This window comes from Muscardinus avellanarius (assembly GCF_963383645.1).
Source record: "Muscardinus avellanarius genome assembly, chromosome: 3".
Classification (NCBI taxonomy): Eukaryota; Metazoa; Chordata; class Mammalia; order Rodentia; family Gliridae; genus Muscardinus; species Muscardinus avellanarius.
In genome coordinates, this window is record NC_137788.1 from 26,864,720 (window position 1) to 26,884,071 (window position 19,352).

Sequence of the window (19,352 nt, forward strand, 5' to 3'; positions counted from 1 at the left end):
CATTGCTTGTGCCCACTCTGGGCCAGGGTCAAGGGTAAAATGCCCATTACTAGGTTGGTGAAGGACAAGTCCTAGACCTCGGGCACAGGAGGATTCTGTGTGTCTTTCAGGCTATTACTAGCCACATCTGACACATCCTGAGGCCAAAACCGCTGAGCAGGAGGGTGACATAAAGGGAGAGTCCCCTGCCCCTGAGGGGATGGGTATGAGGGTTGGGCAGGGGCTGCCCTGAGGAGAAGCCATATCACATCCCCATCAAGGCCAGAGCCACAGAACATTAACACAGTTTAGGAATCCTGGAGCATGGCGGCTGAAGGAAAACAACTGGCCTGAGGTCTCAGAGTGACCCAGGTGGGCTGTGGTCCAGCCTCCTGTCCGCTGGCAGGGCTTCTGCTGGTGGTATGGCCCCAGGAGGCCATGGTCTCCCTCGGCCTGGACTAGATGCGGACAGTGTTGATCCGCAGTGGCTGCACATTCTTGCCGTTGGCATGACTCTGGCCCGGGCTGAAATAGGAGCAGAGCTTGCCGGGGAACTTCTCGCGGAAGGTGTAGAGCCAGGACATGTCGTCAGCATTGTAGAAGATGAGCAAGCCCTGGTCGTAGTCCAGGAACACACCCACCTTGTCAAGCTTGTCCCGGACGTTGAGCCGTGTCCAGGGCTCCGTGCAGGCGCTGTACTGGTTGCCGTCGTGCATGACGATGCAGTAGAAGCCGCGGCTGGGCTGGATCTGGATGCTGCCCTTGCGGCTGGCGGCCTCGTGCGCCAGCCCGATCACCCACTGGGTCTTCTCCGCCACCACCACCTCCCAGTAGTGGACGCCGCCACTGAAGGCCTCGGAGCCCAGTACCGACACCTCCACATCAAAGCGTTTTGGCGAGTCCTGCAGGGGCTGCGGGTGCAGGTTCCCATAGGCCACGATGGTGCAGTCATCAGATAGGATGAGACGCTGGTGGGCAGTGCCCGGGTCCAGGGTCAGGGCGGCTGGCACTGTCAAGGGTGAGGGGAAACGGGAGAGAAGGTCAGAGGAGAGAAGGCTGTGGACCCACTGTGTGGTGCCTCCTGAGGACAGGGTTCTGCTTGGCCCCCAGGAGGTTAATGACCTGCTGTGTGACCCTGAATACAAGCCTGCTCTCTTGGGGCCCTCTGGGCTGCATCTTCCTTTCCTGTAAAAGGAAACAGTAATGGCTCAGGCCCTTCCAGCTTTACACTCAGCTGCAGGGACGCAGGGGCTGTGGCTGTTTGGTCACTGCCTGAAGCCTAGGGCCAGGCATGTTGTGGGTGATATGTGTTTGTAGAATTAACCAGAATGAGGTCCTGAAATAGAGAATTTCAAAGCTAGGAGGAAAGTTTAAAGATTACCCAGGTGCTACTGCCCCCTGGAGGTCAATGTGGGAATTTATGAGGATATCTGGGTTGTCTGGTAGGAGGGATGGGAATGCTGAAGACCCTGAGTAGGCTCAGGACAGTCCAGCACAGGACAGGACCGTCACACTCCCCACGTCACAGTGCCCCCGTGATTTTCAAATGTTCCACAAGATGCTCATGTGGGTGAATATATTTTTATAATGATCTAAAACTACAAGTTAACTCCATTTAATGTATAAATATGAAACACTTTTTTAGTTTTAATTAATATACACTGTATATTTTATAATACAACTACTAAACTGAGGGGAGGCTAAATTTGTGTGTGTGTGTGTGTGTGTGTGTGTGTGTTGCTGGGGATTGAATGGGGGGGGGTTGCACTACCACTGAGCTACATCCCTGGTCCTTTTTTCTTTTGAGACAGGGTTACACTAAGTTGCCCAGGCTGGCCTTGAACTTGTGACTCTTCTACCTCAGCCTCCTGAATCACTGGGACTACAGGTGTACACTATTGCACACTTGACTTTAAAAGTTTTTCTGGAGCTTCACTAAGAATTTTTAGCCTATTTTGAAAACTTATCTGTAAGAGAACCAGCAGTCACCAATAAACCTACCAGTACAGGACAGCGTTTGAGGCAGAGAGAACAGTGTTTAGTCTGTGAGGTGAACACCTGGGCACTCCTTAAGTTCCCCAGTGCAGTTCTGAGTTCTGAGTGAGCTTCTACAGTCTGACCAATGACATAATCCTTAATTATAAAGAATGTCCTTTCATTTCATTTTCCATTCTATATAATCAGTGTACATATGTAATATATATATATATATATACACTTACTTGTGGAAGATTATATGATCTTTGTGATCTTACACATTCTTTGTTATGAAAAGTAGACAGATGTTTCCCGAAAAGATTGAAAACCACAAATTCTAAGCCAACACTTCCATTTGACAGATGGGAAAAGTGAGTCCCAGAGAGGAGACATGACTCATCTCGGGTCTGGGACTAATCAAGGCTACTTGCCATCCGGCCCGGCCCTCTCCGCCTCTCACTCGCCGCCCCGCCCACTCAGGCCCAGGACCTCTACCTCCTCTCTGCTGCTGTGGTCATGCCCCAGAGGCTGGACTCTAAGGGCCTGTGCTTTGTGGGCCTTCCTGGTGGGCCAGCAGCTGTGGTCCTCCTTCCTCCGAAATTCCTGAACTGTGTTCTGGCACTGGACGTAGAGGTCTAGGCTCATATCTTAGCTCCGTTCATGTCAGGAGGGCAAAGACTGGGTACGCATCTGCTCTCCCCTATGCGTCCAGTGCCTGGCTCGGGGCCTGGCCTGGGACAGGCGTCTGGAGACACTCACCAAATGAGGCTGACCTCGTTTGTGCTGGGCAGGTGGTGCAGGCTGGGTCGCCTGCCTCTGGGCTGGCCACACCGGCTTAGCAGGTCTGATCTCAAAAGCTCATGGACACTTGTCCAGACCTCTGTTTACTCCTTCTCCTAAGGAAGCTGATAAGCAGCCAGAGGAGGAGAGGGAACCTGGGACTGGCTGCCCTCTGCCAGGATGGTCCTTTCCAGACCACAGCGAGACAGAAGGGAGGGAAGGGGGGGAAGAAAGGGTCACACCACCAGTGCCTCAGGGAAAAGACTTCTCCCTCTAGTCCCCAGGCTTGTTGCTTATCTGGTGGAGCAGGAACAGAAGGACACTTGGCCAGAGCATCACGCCCTCCTTCAGTTGTCCTTGTGAGCCACGTGCACACACACGCACACACAGAGAAACAAATGCCTCTATGACCATGGCCGTCCCAAGGAGCAGGACAAGTCCCTGCGCTGTGCCTCTGTGCACACGTCCGCTATCAAGCTGACGGCTGGCCCGTACCAAGCGCATTCCGTGACCTCGGTCAGGAGGAACCTTAGCTTTGCATTGGACACTCTTCTTTCCTGCTCCTAGGACTCAGGGCTACATGAAAACAAGAATCCCTGTGAATAGCGAGGCCAAAGGAAGTGCACTCTCTACCCAGGGACACAAAAGGAGGCAGCTGTGGGAAGAAGGGCTCTGAGCCCCACCGAGGCTTTGCTGTAGTTGGCTGGGTCCCAGGTCAGGGGGAAGGATCCAGTGAATGTGGGAGCTCCCCGCAGAGTGGTGGGGAGGAGGAGTTAGAGGGGGGGTGGAGGTAAGGAGAGACTTAATCAGATACCCATGGGGCCCTCCTAGGCTGTGTCTGCAGGGGGATGGGCCTGGCAGGCAGCCCAGCGCCCAGGTGACAGCAGCAGTAGTCTGTGTGTGTGTGGGGAGTTTTGGGGGGCCTGTGTCTCTGTTCTGAGGTGCCCAGGGTGATGTGAGGAGACCAGTGGCAGGCAAAAACTGAGGCTGAAAGACCAAGGAAGACTGACAAACAGGCATGAGGTCTCAGCGTCAGACTTTTAAGCCTACCAAGGGCAAAGTTGGCCATGTCCAGAGCCATTTGTGAGTTGAGGCAGCTACCGGCTCTTAGTGGTTCTGAGACAGCTGGAGAGGAGCCAGCCGGCCTAGAAATCCAGACCCCAGAAGTCCTGCCAGAAGAGGCCAGGGAGGGCCTCCACTCTTCTGGTCAGGACTAGAGGTGGGGCCTGATCCCCGGGGGCGGGACCATGGGCCGGGCCTGGGCACTAGGCGGGGTTAGAGGCAAGGCCTGACTGGGTGAGGGGAATCAGGCTCCTCCCTTTTTAAGTCCCAGATAGAGACTGTGCTTCCTTTGACCTCTCTATTCACAGAGCTCCTTGTTTCCACATAGCCCTAAGAGTCCTAAGAGCAGGAAAGGGGTGTGTGAAATACAAAACTAAGTTTCCTCCTGATGAAGATCTTGGGAGGAGTCTGGTACAGGCCAGCAGCTAGCTTGAGAGTGTGCAGGGGCCTGATCCTCAGGGTGAGACTAGAAGTGGGGCCTGGCACTTTCCTTCTGTAGGCATAGGGCGCAGCATGATTCTAGGGACACTTTTACAGCTCTATGGGTGAGGTCAGAGGAGGACAGGACAACACCCTGGGAGAAGTCTGCCTGGGAATGGCAGTCCATCCATCATCCATCTATCCGTCCATCCATCATCCATCCAGCTATCCATCCATCCATCCATCTATCCACCCATCCTTTACCTTTTGGAGAGGGTGACAGACCCAGCCAAACAAAGGCTATCCTCTGGGCTCAGTATTTTACAAATCAGAGCACATTTCTAGGTCGTGGGACTCTGAATTTATAAGCACAAAAAGCCCAACCCACTACCAGGCTTCCCTTGAAGTCCCTCAGACTCCAGCCCAACAGGCCTTCCGGAAGGGCTAAGGGCTGTGGAGGTCCCAGGAAATGTTTCCTGGCCCCAGGGAACCTACCTCCCAATCCCTCCCAGGGCAGCCTGCAGAGGCCTGGTGGTCAGGAAATGTCAGCTCTTTTGCCGCCAGGCCTTTGAGAAATCTGGTCCCTCCGGCTTCACGCCTTCTCAGGCCCTCAGCTGCCCAGGACAGGCAGCACAAAACATCATCACCCTTCTCCCCAGACCCTGGGGGCGCGCGCGCGTGCGTGTATGTGTGTGTGTGTGTGTGTGTGTGTGTGTGTGTGTGTGTGTGTTACTGGGGATTGAATCTAGGAACATTCTACCTCTGAGCTAGACCCTCAGTCCTATTTTATTTTTTATTTTGAAACAGGGTCTCACTAGGTTGTGAAGGGCCTCACTAAATTGCTGAGGCTGGTCACAAACCTGCGATCCTCCTGTCTCAGCCTCCCAAGTACTGGGATTATAGGCATGTGCTACCATGCCCGGCTGCTGCCCTCATTTTTTTTTTTTTTTTTTTTTGTGATACATGGGGTGGAACCCAGGGGCTTTCTACCTCTGGGCTATAGTCCCAGACCTATTTTATATTTTATTTGGAAAAAGGGTCTCACTAAGTTGCTGAGAGTCTCAGTAAGTAGCTGAGGCTGGCTTCAAACTTGTGCAATCCTCTTGTCTCAGCCTCCCAAGCGCGGGGATTACAAGGTACGCCACTGAGGAGGTAGAAAGGAAGTAGGCAGATAGGGAAGAGGCCTTGGTAGAAAAAACTTAATTTCCTGAGGGGCAACAAATACTAATTAACTTCCAAGGCTCCTAAAAAGCGACCAGCCCTTCCAAGATTCAGATATAAGAATGACCAAAGCTTCACTAAATCATCTGTTTACTAATCAACAAACCCAGGAGACATCCCTGGAGCAAGTCTGACACCCCTACTGAAAGGAGATCCTTCAAAGGACATGCAAATACCCTATGCAAATTTTCAGAACTCCAACCAACAGAGGACATGCAGACATATATAAACCCCTAGAGCAGTCACCAGGATGGTTACCCACTCTGGGAACCCCTCCCCTCCCTGTTGGGGAGCTTTTCTCTCTCTTGCAGGTCTTAGCTTTGAGAGAAGGTGGAGTGCAATTGAAGGCACCTGGCCTGGGCTGTAACCGCTGGACACCAGAGCCCCGATAGCCCTTAGGGGTGTTCGGCCACTTTTTCCTATTCCCTGTTGCTTCCAATAAACCTTTTACTCCCCTTCCTGCGGTCTGTGGGTGTCATTCTTCGCTCACCGCAGACAAGAATCCGGCAAGGAAACGCCGAGTTTCTTCTCAAGAAACTCCGTTTCATCTTAAGGAAATGCCGTGTTTCTTCTCAAGAAACCCCGTTTCACCACCACACCTGGTTTTGCTGCCCTCATTTTTCAGGAGAGAAAATGAGGCTCTGCGTGAAGTGGCTTGCTCGAGCTGCCACTCGGGGCCAGAGCAGCGCTGGCACGTGAGCCGCGGCCCTTGCACATCACGTCTGTACCCTCACATGGCCCTGGGAAGCCTTTTCAGCAGGACAGAGGGGCCATCGGATGATTCATGATAACAAATAGGTCTCAAGGACTTCCTAAGTTATAGGACTATTTTCACAAATACATCATTTAATTCTCATATATATCCTGGTAAATAATGCAACCATCCCTGTTGTGCAGATGGGGAAACTGAGGCTCGGGTGGGAGGGCCTGTGCCTTGGGTCATGCCACCAGGAGGTGAACACGTGGGGACACGGTGTGTCTGGATTCAGCAGAGCAGGGGGCAGGGAGAAACGGGAGGAGAGAAAGGGGCAGTGTGGTTGGTGGCCTTGGGACAACAGGCTCCTGGGACTCAGGGATGTCTGTGCCAGCCAGGTAGTGGGATGGCAGTGGGGGAGGGCTTTAACATGAGGCTGGGGGCCGGTGGGGGGATGGGGTGGAGTGGCAGCTCCAGAGCCAAGTGACAGGTGCTAGATGGGGTTCTCAAGTGACATCAGGGAGGGGCAGGAGGAAGCTGCTAGAATCCATGGCTAGGTCCCTGGGGGCACCCCTCCCATCTGGACATAAAGGGCTCTGGTGCTGGCAGAGGAATCAGAGTGACTTCACAGGCCTCACAGACAAAAGAAGGGGCCCAGCCAACCAGGCCACTGTTCTCTGAAGGCCCAGGGGCCCAGGGGCCTCTGCTCCGGCAGGATGTTTGGGGCGTGGGCTGCTGCTCCCTGGCCCTGCTACGGCTGCCTTCTCTCGGGCAGCAGTTCTCAGATGGGGCAGTTTTGCTCTCCGAGGGACATTTGGAAGTGACCGCTTTGGGCTGTTGTGAGGCGGTGGGGCAATGGTCTCTGGTGGATAGAGACCAGAGATGCCCTAAGCACCCTGCCCTGCAGGACAGTACCTAAGAACAAGGCCCAAGGACAGCAGGGCTGAGGTTGAGAAACCCACCCCAGGCAAACAGCAGATCCCTGTGCCTGCCCCCTAGTTAGGAAACTAGAGAGAACAGCGACAGCCCTGTTAGTCAGAGGAGGAAACAGGCTCAGAGGAGGAAGGGCTTTATCTAAGATTGTGCAGCAAGTCCCTTCACTCAACATTTATTGAGCGCCTGTGGCATGCTAGGCACCTTTCTAGAAGCAGAACTGGAACCGAGACTCATTCTTTTCTTCATTCATCAACAAACACTGCCTGTGCCAGCTGTGGCTACAAAGAATGAATGAGACCCAGCCCCTGACCCCTGAGTGCTCACAATTCAGAAACAGACAGCCACACAGACACGGACAAACAGTGAGAGCCCCGGGCCACCTGGAAAAATCCAGGAAGGCTTCTCAGAGGAGGTGTTTAAAAACAAAGCTGTAAGCTGGGCGTGGTGGCGCATGCTTGTAATCCTAGAACTTAGGAAGCTGAGACAGGAGGATCAAGGTTTGTGGCCAACCTCAGCAACACAGTGAGAGCTTGTTTCAAAATAAAGAATAAAAATACAGGGCTAGGGGTGTGGCTCAGAGGTAGAATGCCCCTGGGCTCCCTCCCCGGTACCACCCCACCCGACACTTGTACGTAGAAAACCAAGAGGGTAAGTAGGAATGGCCATCAAAGACAGCGTGGTGTAGAGGGCTCAGGAAGATAGAGTGTGCCCCATGGAGACCGTGGCTCCAGTAAGACGCGTCAGTGTAGCGGAGGGGAGGATGGAACGCTGCAGGACCTCGCAGGGAGCTGAGCTGCGACACGGACAGAGCTGGCGGCAGCTGAGGCCAAGACAGCGCCCAGGACCACCTGCTCAGGGGCTCCCCTGGGCCCGAGGCTGTTGCAGGGTGAGCGTGGCCCTCACGCTGCTGGGCCCTGGGTGGCGTTCCCTGGGGTGGAAACGGACAGCAGCCCCATGCCAGGGACAGCCCAGAACCTCACCCGGCCTGCTAGATAACAGGCATCTTCCCCCAACTGGGCTCCTTTGGCAAGGAGCACAGAGAAGCCTATTTGAGAGAAGCAGGGCTCCTTCGGTTCTGTGAAAACAGTATGGGCGTATCAGTTGAGGCCTGCAGTCACCTGCAGGGGTGCCCCAGCTCTGTGGTCCAGCAGCCATGCCCCCAGTGAGTCCCAGCCCACCCCACCCGTCAGCCTTCAGCACCCAGTTAAAACAGCATCTGTTCCGCGCCTCCCTGGTGCCTCCCTGCCCCAGCCAGAGCCTCCTACTCCCCCCCAACTTCCGTGGCACTCGTAAGTCCCTGGTCAAAGCCCTTGTCCCCCTGGACTGTGGGGGTGTGGTTGCTTGCCTGTGTCTCTGGACTCCTGAAAGTGCCTGGAGGGATTTTTACTGTTTGTAGAGTAAAAGGATAGATCAAGACAGAACAAAGAACTCTGACTCCTGTGTGACCTTAGCAAGTTCATGGGCCTCTCTGATCTCAGTCTCCCCAACTGGTATTTGTGAGGCAGAGAACGGACAGTTAGCTTAGTTGGCAGTCACAGTTCCGGATGGGGGCTGGTACTGGAGGTGCTAAGACAGGAGAATTGCAGGTTCAAGGCCAATCTCAGGAACTTAGACCCTTAGTGAGACCCTTGTTTCTAAATAAACAATTAAACTGGGCTGGAGTGGTGTAGCTTGGAGGTAGAACATTCTGCTAACCTAGGCTCCATCCCCTGTATCCCCCACTTAAAAACATTCTGGCAGCAGTATTTACAACTTGGGACCATGGACAAAATCCCTAACTGCTCCATGCCTCAGATTTTTCATCTAAAAAGCAAGGACAGTGACATCACCTGCCTCTTGGGGGGCATTCCCTCCCGTACCCACAGCTCACTCAGGGTGGCGCTGACTCAGGCACACACGGAGGTCCCTGCTGCCTGACACCTGGACCCGCCCTCATAGAAGGCACTGCCCTCCCAGTCCATGTCTGCTAACCTAGGACCCTGTTCCAGATCATCTCCTGTCTGCAAACCTGCCCTCACCTACTCCATCTTAGCCTCACCTCCCGCATCCCGGGGAAAGGCGAAGCCCTCCGAGGGGCTGCATGAGCTGCCTGTGCCTCTGCTCCTCTCTCTCCACGCATTCTACCTCCTCGGTTCCTGGAGACTGTCTAGGCGCCGGCAGAGGCTGGCCCTCAGCTGGGCAGCCGATCCCGCCACGCTTCAGCAACTCTCTCCCTCTGCTTCTGCCCCTCTATGGACTCCCAAGTCCCCACAAATAGGCTGTAATTCCTCCTATCTTGCAGAGTCAACGACTGCCACATTCTCCCTCTCCTTCCCCGAAGTAAGACTGCCACATTCTCCCTCTCCTTCCCCGAAGTAAAACTCCTTGACGGCATTCTGGAGACAATCCACCACACCATTGTCTCTTGGCGGGGCTCCAATCAGGCCTTGACCCCCATCCCTCCATCTCTCTGCCAAACAGCTCTTGTCAAGGTCACAGTGACCTCCACATTGCCATGCCTGAGAAGTCTGTTGGGTTCGCCTACGCTTTTGCCACCATGAAGCAGTCTCCATCCAGTAGTGCTTCCACTACTGGCTTCCAGGACGTACCCAGGCCGCCCTCCTGCCCCTGACTGCTCCTTCTTGGTCTCCTTGGCTGGGTCCCCTTCTGTACGTCACAGGAGTGGTCCAGGTGGTCCAGGGATCCAGCTGTCAGGACAGCTATCACTCCCTCACTTCCTTCCTTGGCTTGAACTCAGGGGCGTTTTACCTCTGGGCTATACTCCCAGTCTCATTTTATTTTATTATTTTCTTTTGAAACAGGTTCTTGCTAAGTTGCTGAGGCTGGCCTTGAACCTGTGATCCTTCTGTCTCAGCCTCCCAAGTACTGGGATTACAAATGGGCCACCACACTGGACACCCCTCTCTTTCATTTACCTACCCTTCCTTCACAGAAACCCCATCCATCCCTTTGATGCCATACACACGCTGATGACACCACACCTGACCTTCCTCCTGGACCGCAGATGTGCAACTCCAACTGCCTTTCCAATGTCGACACAAGATTTCTACTTTATTGTTGTTGTTGTTGTTATTATTATTATTATTATTATTTATTACATTATTATTATTATTATTATTATTTTTATTTATTACAGTACTGGCGATTGAACCCTGGAGCATTCTACCTCTGGAGCTATACCCCCAGCCCTATTTTTCATTCTTTATTTTGAAACAGGGTCTTATTAAGTTGCAGAGGACATCACTAAGTAGCCGAGCCTGGCCATGAACCTGTGGTCCTCTTGTCTCAGCCTCCCTAGTACTGGGATCGGCACAAGATCTCTAAGGGCACCTTAAACCTCTCAGGCTCACAACTTCATGTCCCAGTCACCTTGGCTCAAGTCCTTGTCTTTTTTTATCTTCCTTCTCTGACCCCTCAGATTCAATTCACTAGCGAGTCCTGTTGACTCTCTCTTCAAAACAGATCCTGAACCTGACCCCTTCTCACCCCTCTGCTGCCACCAACCTGCCCCGGGCACCTTCATCTCTCACCCGCATTATGTAGTTGGCCCCTCTCTGACTTCCTGGCCTCCGCTCTCTACCTTTTGCAATCTTTTCTTTCTTTTCCACCTTCTACAGTTTCCAGTTATTTCTTTTCTTCTTCCTTTTGTTCTTTCTTGGATTGAACCCAGGGTTGTTCTACCTCAGAGCCACACCCCCTTTTATTGTGTGTGTGGTGTTGGGGATTGAATCCAGGAGCATCCTAACTCTGAGCTACACCCCCTTTTATTTTGAAAAGGGGTCTCACTAAGTTGCTGACGCTGGCTTTGAACCTGTGATCCTCCTGTGTTAGCCTCCCAAGCACTGGGATTACAGAGGTGTGCCACCACGCCCGGCCTGTGCTTGCCTCTCCACTCTTGTTTGCTTTCTCTCTCCCACCTAGGATGTGAGAGCCACAGGGCTGGGTTTTTGCCTGTTTTGTTCACTGCTCCATCTCCAGCACCCAGAACAGCGGCTGGTGGGAGGAAGGTGCTGGATACAAGTACACAGTGAATCGCAGACGTGCCTGGGGTCTTGCTGTAGAGGGTCCTAACTTACAGTGGCTCAACTTAGGATTTTTCAACTATGATGACGTGAAAGTGATATGCATTCAATAGAAACTGCATTCTAAATTTTGAATTTCTATCTTTTCCTGGGGTTGGCCACGTGTGGTAGGAGAGTCTCTGCCGGTCCTGGGCAGAAGCAGGAACTGTGGCCCAGGCAGCCACGGGATCCCAAGGGGGGTCCGCCAAGACTCTGCAGTGCGCTGTGAGCTGGGATGTTCTGTGGGCGCTTTTAGCCGTATGCTGGGTTTATCCAGGGAACCCTGTCCTCTTGGAGGAGCACCTGTGCCCCCTCCCGGGGGAGGGGCATACTCACAGAACCTATGATGATCCACCAAACCGAGTGTTTTGCAGGTAGGTGCCCGGCGCAGGCCCTGGGGCACAGCTCTGCAACGTACCCTGTGTATTCTCAGCCTGCCCCAATCAGTATGGGGTGGGATGCTGGGCTGGGACCAGCCCCGGGCTCCAGCCTGTGACAACCCAAGTGTCTTCATAGGCCTTCCGGGGAGTGGCAGGTGGAGCCTCACCTGGGTGGATGTCCTGGAACAGTGACTTCCAGATGGTGTACTGCAGGGGGCCCGTGTACTTGGAGGTCGGGAAGTCTTCGTAGGTCAGGTTGGTCTCATGGATTTTCCCCTTGAGCCTGAAAGAACAGTAGGAAAAAAGGTTGCAGAGCGGACCAACTTCCTGCCCCAACACTGGATCCCTGCAGCCACCTTCAGGTCAGCTGACAAAGGGTGAGGTCCTGGAGCCCAAATGCAGGGCTCAGAGCCACCTGCCTGTGTGTGCCACGTCCCTCCCCTCTAGCCATCACCCTTGGTTTTCTCATCTTTAGAATGGGTACATGTTAGAACCTGCCTTTAGGTTTGTTGTGGGGTTACAGGCACAGGACATTCAAAATGCTTAGTGCAGGGCCTGGGTCATGGCCAATATCAAGTCGTCATATGTGTGGCCAGTACTGTTAGTGACCAGAGTCAGTACCTAACAAACCAATAACTAACTGTTTTTATGGGTGGCTCTGGGGCCAGAGAAACCTGGGCTTTAATCTTGGCTCCACCTAGCTGAGGGGCCTTGATTGAACGATCTAGATTCTTGAGCCTCAGTTTCCCCATGCATGAAGTGAAGATGACAGCGGAACTATCTCCTAGGGGGCTGAGAGGGTTATAAAATAGAAAGCAAGCCTTTATAGAATAATATATGATATCACATTAGAAATAATATAATATATAATAAAACAACATAGCACAGCAATATGCTTATAAATATTATAATATTAACTACCACTTACTGTATATAGTAATTACAGAATATGCCACATAGAAAACAAGATAAATACAGCCGGGTGTGGTGGCGCACACTTGTAATCCCAGCATTTGAGAGGCTGGGACAGGAGGATCGTGGTTCTCAGCCGACCTCAGCTATTTAGTGAGGCCCTTTGCAACTCTGTGAGACCTTGCTTCAAAATAAAAAGAATGGCCGGGCGTGGTGGCGCACGCTTGTAATCCCCGCGCTTGGGAGGCAGAGACAGGAGGATCGCGCAGGTTCGAAGCCAGCCACGCGTGCTGGCTTAGGAGACCCTGTTTCCAAATATAAAAAATGTAAAAAGAGGTCTGGGAGTGTAGCCCGGAGGTAGAAGGGCTTCCAGGAACCCCAGTACCACCAAAAAAATAAATAAATAAATAAAAAATAAAAAATAAAAAATAAAAAGAATGGAAAATAGGGCTGGGGGTGTAGCTTCAAGGTAGAAAACCCCTGGGTTCCATCCCCAGTAACACACACACACACACACACACACACACACACACACACACAGAATAAGATAAATACATAAACCGCTCTGGCAGATGACAGCTGTCTCTTGAATAGCGATGGAGACAGAATGAATGGATACTCTGCTCCCACGGGCCAGAGAGGGGCAGCCACCTGACGAAAGTGACTGCAGGAGGCACTTACCGCTCGGACAGGGAGGCCACCCCGGCCAGGAAGGTGTGCCGGTCGGTTTCGGCCAGCCGCTCCTGCAGGATCTGCGTGCCCTCCTGCACCTTGCGCAGCTGCTGGCTGTAGCGCTGGACTTTCTGCTCGATGTCGGTGAGCGTCCGGGCCGTGTCTGCCTCCAGCTCCTCCAGCATGGCCTTCTGCCGCTCGCGCAGCAGTCGGTGCAGCCGCTCGAAGGCCTCGCCGATGGTGGTGCGCAGGCTCTTGGTGGAAGACTGTGGGCACAGGCGACAGGGGTTATGGCACGGGGGCAGAGGGGGTGACCCTGGGAGAGAGGCAGAAGCCTGGGCCTTGGCTTGCAGAGCTGGATTACGGCAGCACACAGGTGTGGCTGTGTCAAGGGACTGGCGTAGCAGGGACAGCGCATGCTCCTGGTGGCTCACTGGAAACTAATGAGGCTTGTGGAAGGAGGGCAGAGACAGGCACACCGCCTAGGCTCCCAGCGTGGGGAGGGGGGCACTGTGAAGATGCTGAGCTCCATCTAGAATATGGCTGGGTCCTTATTTTGCACAACTCATCCATGGGGTTCAAGGAAAGATGATAGGAGATCACAGAGGCCAAAGAGCTTCATAAACGGCAGTGAGCCCTGCCTCGCCTAAGACCCTCACCCCAGCTACGGAACAAGGACCTAAGACAGAGCATCATCAGGGGAGCGGAGCAAGGACCTAGGTCATTCTCCAGCCCTAAGGGCACAGCAAGCCCACGTGGCACAGGGGGCGAGGGCGCAGGTTTTGGTGCCCGGCAGCCTGGGCGAGCATCCCAGCTCTGGTCTCTGGCTGTGGCAAACTCAGTGGTCTAAGCTCTATGAACCTTAGTTTTCCAGTCTGTGAAAGGGAGGCCAAAAATGGCACGGCAGTGTTGTGGCGATGAACAAGGGAGGAGTGCCAGGGGCAGAGAAAGAGTCTGGTTGTGGCAGAGGTATCCATTCTAAGGGGCACGGGCACGTCCTCCCAGTCGTGGTGGAGAAGTGGCTTCTAAGCCCAGGCCTGAGGCAGGGCAGGGCCTCCGCTGGGTGGAGGGTGGAGGGTGGGGGGCAGCCCGAGGAAGGACTGGACTCGGGCTGCACAGGATGTGGCGGCAATGGGGCCTGCCCGCCTCTGCAATTTCTCTCTGAGGGCTTCTGGCTGGCAGTTCAGGAATCAGAGACCCCACTGTGCTCAGGGCCCGGGGCTCTGTGGGAGGCTCCGCAGAGGCTCAATTAGGGCCTGCTCCCTCCCGTCGCGGCTGCTGCAAGAGCTGGCAGAGGGCCAGCCTCCCTGCGCATGCCCACCCAGCACGCCCACAGACAAAGGGGGATGGAGGAAAGGCTGGGGTGGGGGGGGGCTCCTCTCGCCCCTCACCCAGGGAGGGCCAAGCTGCTGCTGACTGGCGGGGGAGAAAGGGTCTGCCTTCCTGAACCCTTTGGAGCTGCCTTCCAGAGGCCCCTGGGTTCCGCGGTCACCCCACCTCGCTCCCCCTAGAATCCTCTGCAGCAGCCTTTGGCCCCCTGGACACCCATTGCCGGTGAGGAGTCTTGGTCTGGCTCCCCTCTCATGGCCGCTCCTCTGCCACCCACGTCCCTCAGGGCACATCCAGGCCAGCCCCTTCCGTCCTCACCCTGCATGCCCTCCTGTGGATGGGCTTGCCTGGCTCCTGAGCACCTCGCCCACTTCCCAGCTGCCTCGCCACCGCCCACACATCCCCCCGGGACCCACACACACACCTCAGCTCATTCAGTCCACAAGTCAGCCTGTCTTTGCCAAGAAACTCACTGCCTTAATTGATGTTTCTAAAGTGCAAACTGGATCACTGCCCGTCTGTGTTTAGGAACCTTCCTCAGCTTTTTGACAGCAGCAAAATGCTAAGTCCCTTAGCCTGGCATTCAAAGCCCTGCTCAAGCTGATCCTCACTTACCTCTCTAGCACCACTGGTTGGAAACGCCACGTGCCTAGAACGACCCCCTACCAACGCTTTATTCAACCGGCAAACTCCTAACCCATCCTGTAAGACCCAGCTTAAATGCTACCTTTTCCTGTGATTTTTTTCAGGGAGTTAGATCTTCCCAGAGTCGTTTGTAAACACACTGTTTTGTTTTGTTTTTCCTGGTTCTGGAGATAGAACCCAGGGATATTTTATCTCCTAGATATACTCCCCAGCCATTCTTATTTTTTGTTTTGAAACAGGATCTTGCTAAGTTGCTACAGTTCTTGTGAAGTTGCTGAGGCTGGCCTCTAACCTGTGATCCTCCTGCCTCAGCGTCCCAAGCACTGGGATTACAGGTGTGTTCCACCATGCCCAGCTTTTTGGTAAACGCTTTTTTTGTGTGTGTGGTACTGGGACTGGAACCCAGGGGCATTCAACTTCCAAGCTACACCCGCAGCCGTATTTTTTATTCTTTATTTTAAAACGGTCTCACTGAGCTGCAAAGGGCCTCATACGTAGCTGAGGCTCTCTGTGAACCACCATCCTCCCATCTCTGCCTCCCAAATACTGGGATTGCGGGTGTGCACCATCACACCCGGCTGGTAAACACTCTTAATACACTGTCCTCCGTGCTCTGTCCTCCTCACTGGTGGATGAGCCCCGGGGAGGAATAACATTCTCCGCTGCCCTGTCCCCCATGCCATCCCAGTGCTGGCACAGGCTGGCATTCAGGAGCTTCTGGTAAGGTGAGGAAGGAAGGAGGAAGGGGCTTGCTCGCTTGCTCGAGATGGCATCACACAGCTGGGTGCTGGCTCCACTTTCTCTCCAGGCTGGGGGTCCAGCACCCCCAGGAAAATGGATGGGTGGAGAAAGTGGGGTGGGTGGGGGTGGGGAGAGCAGCTCAGAGTGGCGCAACAGACTGACAGCCCCCCCAGGAGTCCCGAGCATGTCCCCAAAGGGTCCTCCCAGCCTTCCCAGGCTGCTGGCCACAAAGCCATTCATCTTGCTGAGGATAGCCCACGGTGCACCCAGAACGAGGCTGGCATATGCACTGGCTCTGATGGAACTGGACAGCGAGCTCCCACTTTGTTACTTACTACGGGGTGGGGTGGGGGGGCTCGCGCAGGTCCTTCTACCGCGCCCTGCTCCAGTTTCCCCACTGATAAAATTGAGACACCAACAGTTTCTGCTCCCAAAGGTCCTATTTCTTTTCACTCATTTATTCTACAGCTGTTTTTTTTTTTATTCTGTGCTAAGTTTGGGCGAGTGGTACTATCATGAAACTGACGTTCTGTGGGGTCCATCGAGACAACGAAGGGGAAACACATTTCTCAGCACAAAGAGGTTCAGCTCCACCAGTGTGCCTTGCGTGCGCAGCGCTTTCTAGCACAGAGCCATGCTGTCCCTCCTTCCAGTGCCTTGGCTGGGAAAACACCCCCCTCCCCAGCCCACCACACACACACTCTGGAACACACTGGGGCCTGGGGGAGCTGCGGCCCTTCAGAAGAACGCCCTGCCAGGAATGCATCACCCTCAGGGTCGACCAAGGAAAACACAGGGCCCGAGGATGGAGATCAGACAGCCCGGGTGCCGCGGGAGAGCCGGGTCAGGCACCCGGTGAACTCTGACCTCAGATCCTCATAGGCATTCCTTGTATAAATACATCCCAGGCCAGACAGGAAGTGGGGCTGGAGGAATGGGAGGGGGAGGGGGCCCCACAGGACCCCCCGAAGGCAGACAGATGGACAGGAAAGCAGGGGAGGAGGTCAGCGGAGAAAAACAGTGGTGGGGAGAGGAGGAGAGACCGTGCTGGGGGGAGAAGGGGACCCTCCGACCCCCTCTCATGCAGAGGGGGGCTCTGGTGGCTCTCAGCACCAGAGGCGCAGACTCACAGACGGATGGGGAGACTAGGCTGTGAGAAGCAAGGAGGCTAGGGTCTCGTGACTTCATTGTCCACCCACTGAGGGGCCTGCTCAGATGTGCTCTGGAATGTTCTCTGAAAAAATATGTGTCCTGACCCTCCTGCACCGCCCACAGCAGGTTGGTGGCCTCACCGGGCACAGATATGGGTTTCTAATGGCCTTTCCAGGCCCCAGGATGACCCTGAGGCCCAGGGCATCCCCGGGCTCTGCTCCAGATGCAGCAGCTCTCCCGAACCCCCTCGGCTCCACTGCACACAGCCTCTGGGAGGGCACAGAGGGAGGCGAAGCCAGCCCCTCCTGACCTTGAAGGCCCGGGGAGATCCCGGCAGAGGCCCCATTGGACAGATGGGGAGACTGGGTCCTGGAAAGTCTGCAATTTAACCTAAGTCAGTTAGCAGCCAGATCAGAACCTATGTCCCTCCTCTCAGTCAAAGGAAAAAGCTCCCCTCCCAAGTCATTGTGGCCAGAGGCCGCAGGGCCTTGTCCAGCTCTTTGGAGCCCACATCTCTATGGCCTGAGAGTAGGAGGGGAGATGACACCAGGGCGGCTTGGAGGGGACGCACTTCCGGTTGGCTCTTTGAGCAGTGAATATGTTTAATAAGAGGAGAACAAACAGAGCCTGTGTCCATTCTCCCAGCCCTGCAGGACGTCGGGGGTTTCCAGAGCATCCTTAGTCCCACCCCAACACCCATCGTCATTGGGAAAGAGAAAAGGGCCTGTTTTTTGTTTGTTTGTTTGTTTGTTTGTTTCTTGGTATTGGGGATTGAATCCAAGAACATTCTACTTCTGAACTATACTTTCGGCCTTTTTTATTTTTTATTTTGAGACAGGGTCTAAATAGCTGAAGCTGGCCTTACTGAGACATGAGAACTGTAGCTTACAGGCCAGCTTCAGCAACTGAAATACCCCAAAGAGCCAAGTGCTGTAATTTGAACAGTGAGATGAATAAAAATGGTCCAATCCTTAACCCACGCACCAGCCCAAACCTTAGCTCCCGGTCACCTGGTCCCTTAGGGTGCCCTGCCCAGCAGAATCACCTGGGTCCTTCTTCCCACAGCCCCCATTTAATGATCAGAGGCCTGCCCCACCTCTCTCAACCAGGTTTGGCCCCTCCAAGCCAGGCCCCCCAGGTTCCCCAGGAGGCCCCGCCCCCACACCTGAGCCAGCTCACCTTGGTCTCTGCCAGCTGTCGCTTGAGCAGTTGCAGGGCCTCGGTGTGCTCCCGTTCGCTGTCCTGAAGGGCCTGAAGTTGCTCCTTCAGCTCCCTCTGAAACACACACAGGCCAGCTTGGGGTGTGGGCCACATCTGGAGGGCCCTGCACTGCTAGTCGCCGGGCGTCACCCTGGCTTCCCCCCATCCCTGACCACCCCTGACCAGCCTCCCTGAGGAGTGCAACCACTAAGTCCTGCACGGCCTATCTCTTGAGTGTCCCCAAAATCTGTTCCCATCTTTCGTCTGGAAGTTTGCGGCAGCCCCACACCGGGGCATTACCTACTCCTACTTATCTTCTGTCTGAGCAAGGCTGGAGCTACGGCTAACATAGGCTGGCTGTGGGCTAGACACTGCTCTCAGCCCTTTGCTGGTATTAATTCATCAGAGCCTGCCAGTGACCTAAGGTAGGCACCATGACTCTATTTTCAGATGGGAAAAAATGCACAGAGATCAAGAACCCGGCCCCAAAGCACACAGCCAAGCGCGTCAGCACAGGCCAGAATAGGAACCCAGGCAGCGGGTTCTGGAGAGACCACGATCTCGGGGCCAGGTGACACACACGGTGATCAACCACGAATCCGTGAGAGACCTCCCCACGGAAAATGAAGACAGGATCGGAATTCCTGATTTTTCCTTAGTCTCCAGATCTAGTATGGCTTGGCAGAGCTCTGCTGGTGAGGCTGACCTTCCTTAAAACTTTGATATTTTGTTCACCGTGGACTTTTTGCATTAACTTTGATTGAAGAGACATCGCACCGAATAGTCTTCGTGTTGACTGCTGAGTTTTTGGGCACGTGCGTCAGTCTTGCGCCTCTGGGCCCTGCCCGGCCCTGGTCCTGCTTCCGTCTCCCCTGCCCTCCCTTCTTGCTCCCATCCAGTGGGCGGCGTCTTCTTCCTGTTCCTCTCCCGTCCTCAGCTTGTACTTGCTATCTCCTCTGGCTGAGGCCTTCTCTGGCTGGCGCTGAGCTGGGGCTCAAGGAAGCTTGCTTCATGGGTGAATTTCCACAGAAACGGCCTCTGAGCAGGGCCTGGAGTGCGCAGTTGGCTTGGGTTGAGTGGTGTCAGGAAGGCTGAGCTACTAATCCATACTTACCTCCCTCCCGCTCATTCATCTTGTCAGAGGAGGGAGGAGCCTCAGCGCTAATTTTACAGATTAGATACCAATATGGG

The 19,352-nt window shown here is 54.3% G+C and overlaps 1 protein-coding gene across 3 annotated transcripts in view; it reads right to left on the minus strand.

Annotated features, from left to right (window-relative positions):
• Positions 1-437: 437 nt before the first annotated feature.
• Positions 438-19,352, minus strand: part of TRIM62 (tripartite motif containing 62) — a gene marked incomplete at both ends in the record, with an annotated part of 31,736 nt that continues 12,821 nt past the window's right edge. The window contains 4 exons of one of the 3 annotated variants that reach the window (XM_080693468.1): positions 438-988; positions 11,678-11,793; positions 13,104-13,360; positions 18,141-18,236. In XM_080693468.1, the coding sequence (XP_080549594.1) occupies positions 438-988; positions 11,678-11,793; positions 13,104-13,360; positions 18,141-18,236 (1,020 nt within the window). Of the gene's footprint in view, positions 989-11,677; positions 11,794-13,103; positions 13,361-18,140; positions 18,255-19,352 lie in introns of all 3 variants that reach the window. The other 2 variants (XM_080693467.1, XM_080693469.1) reach the window with 2 other exon arrangements.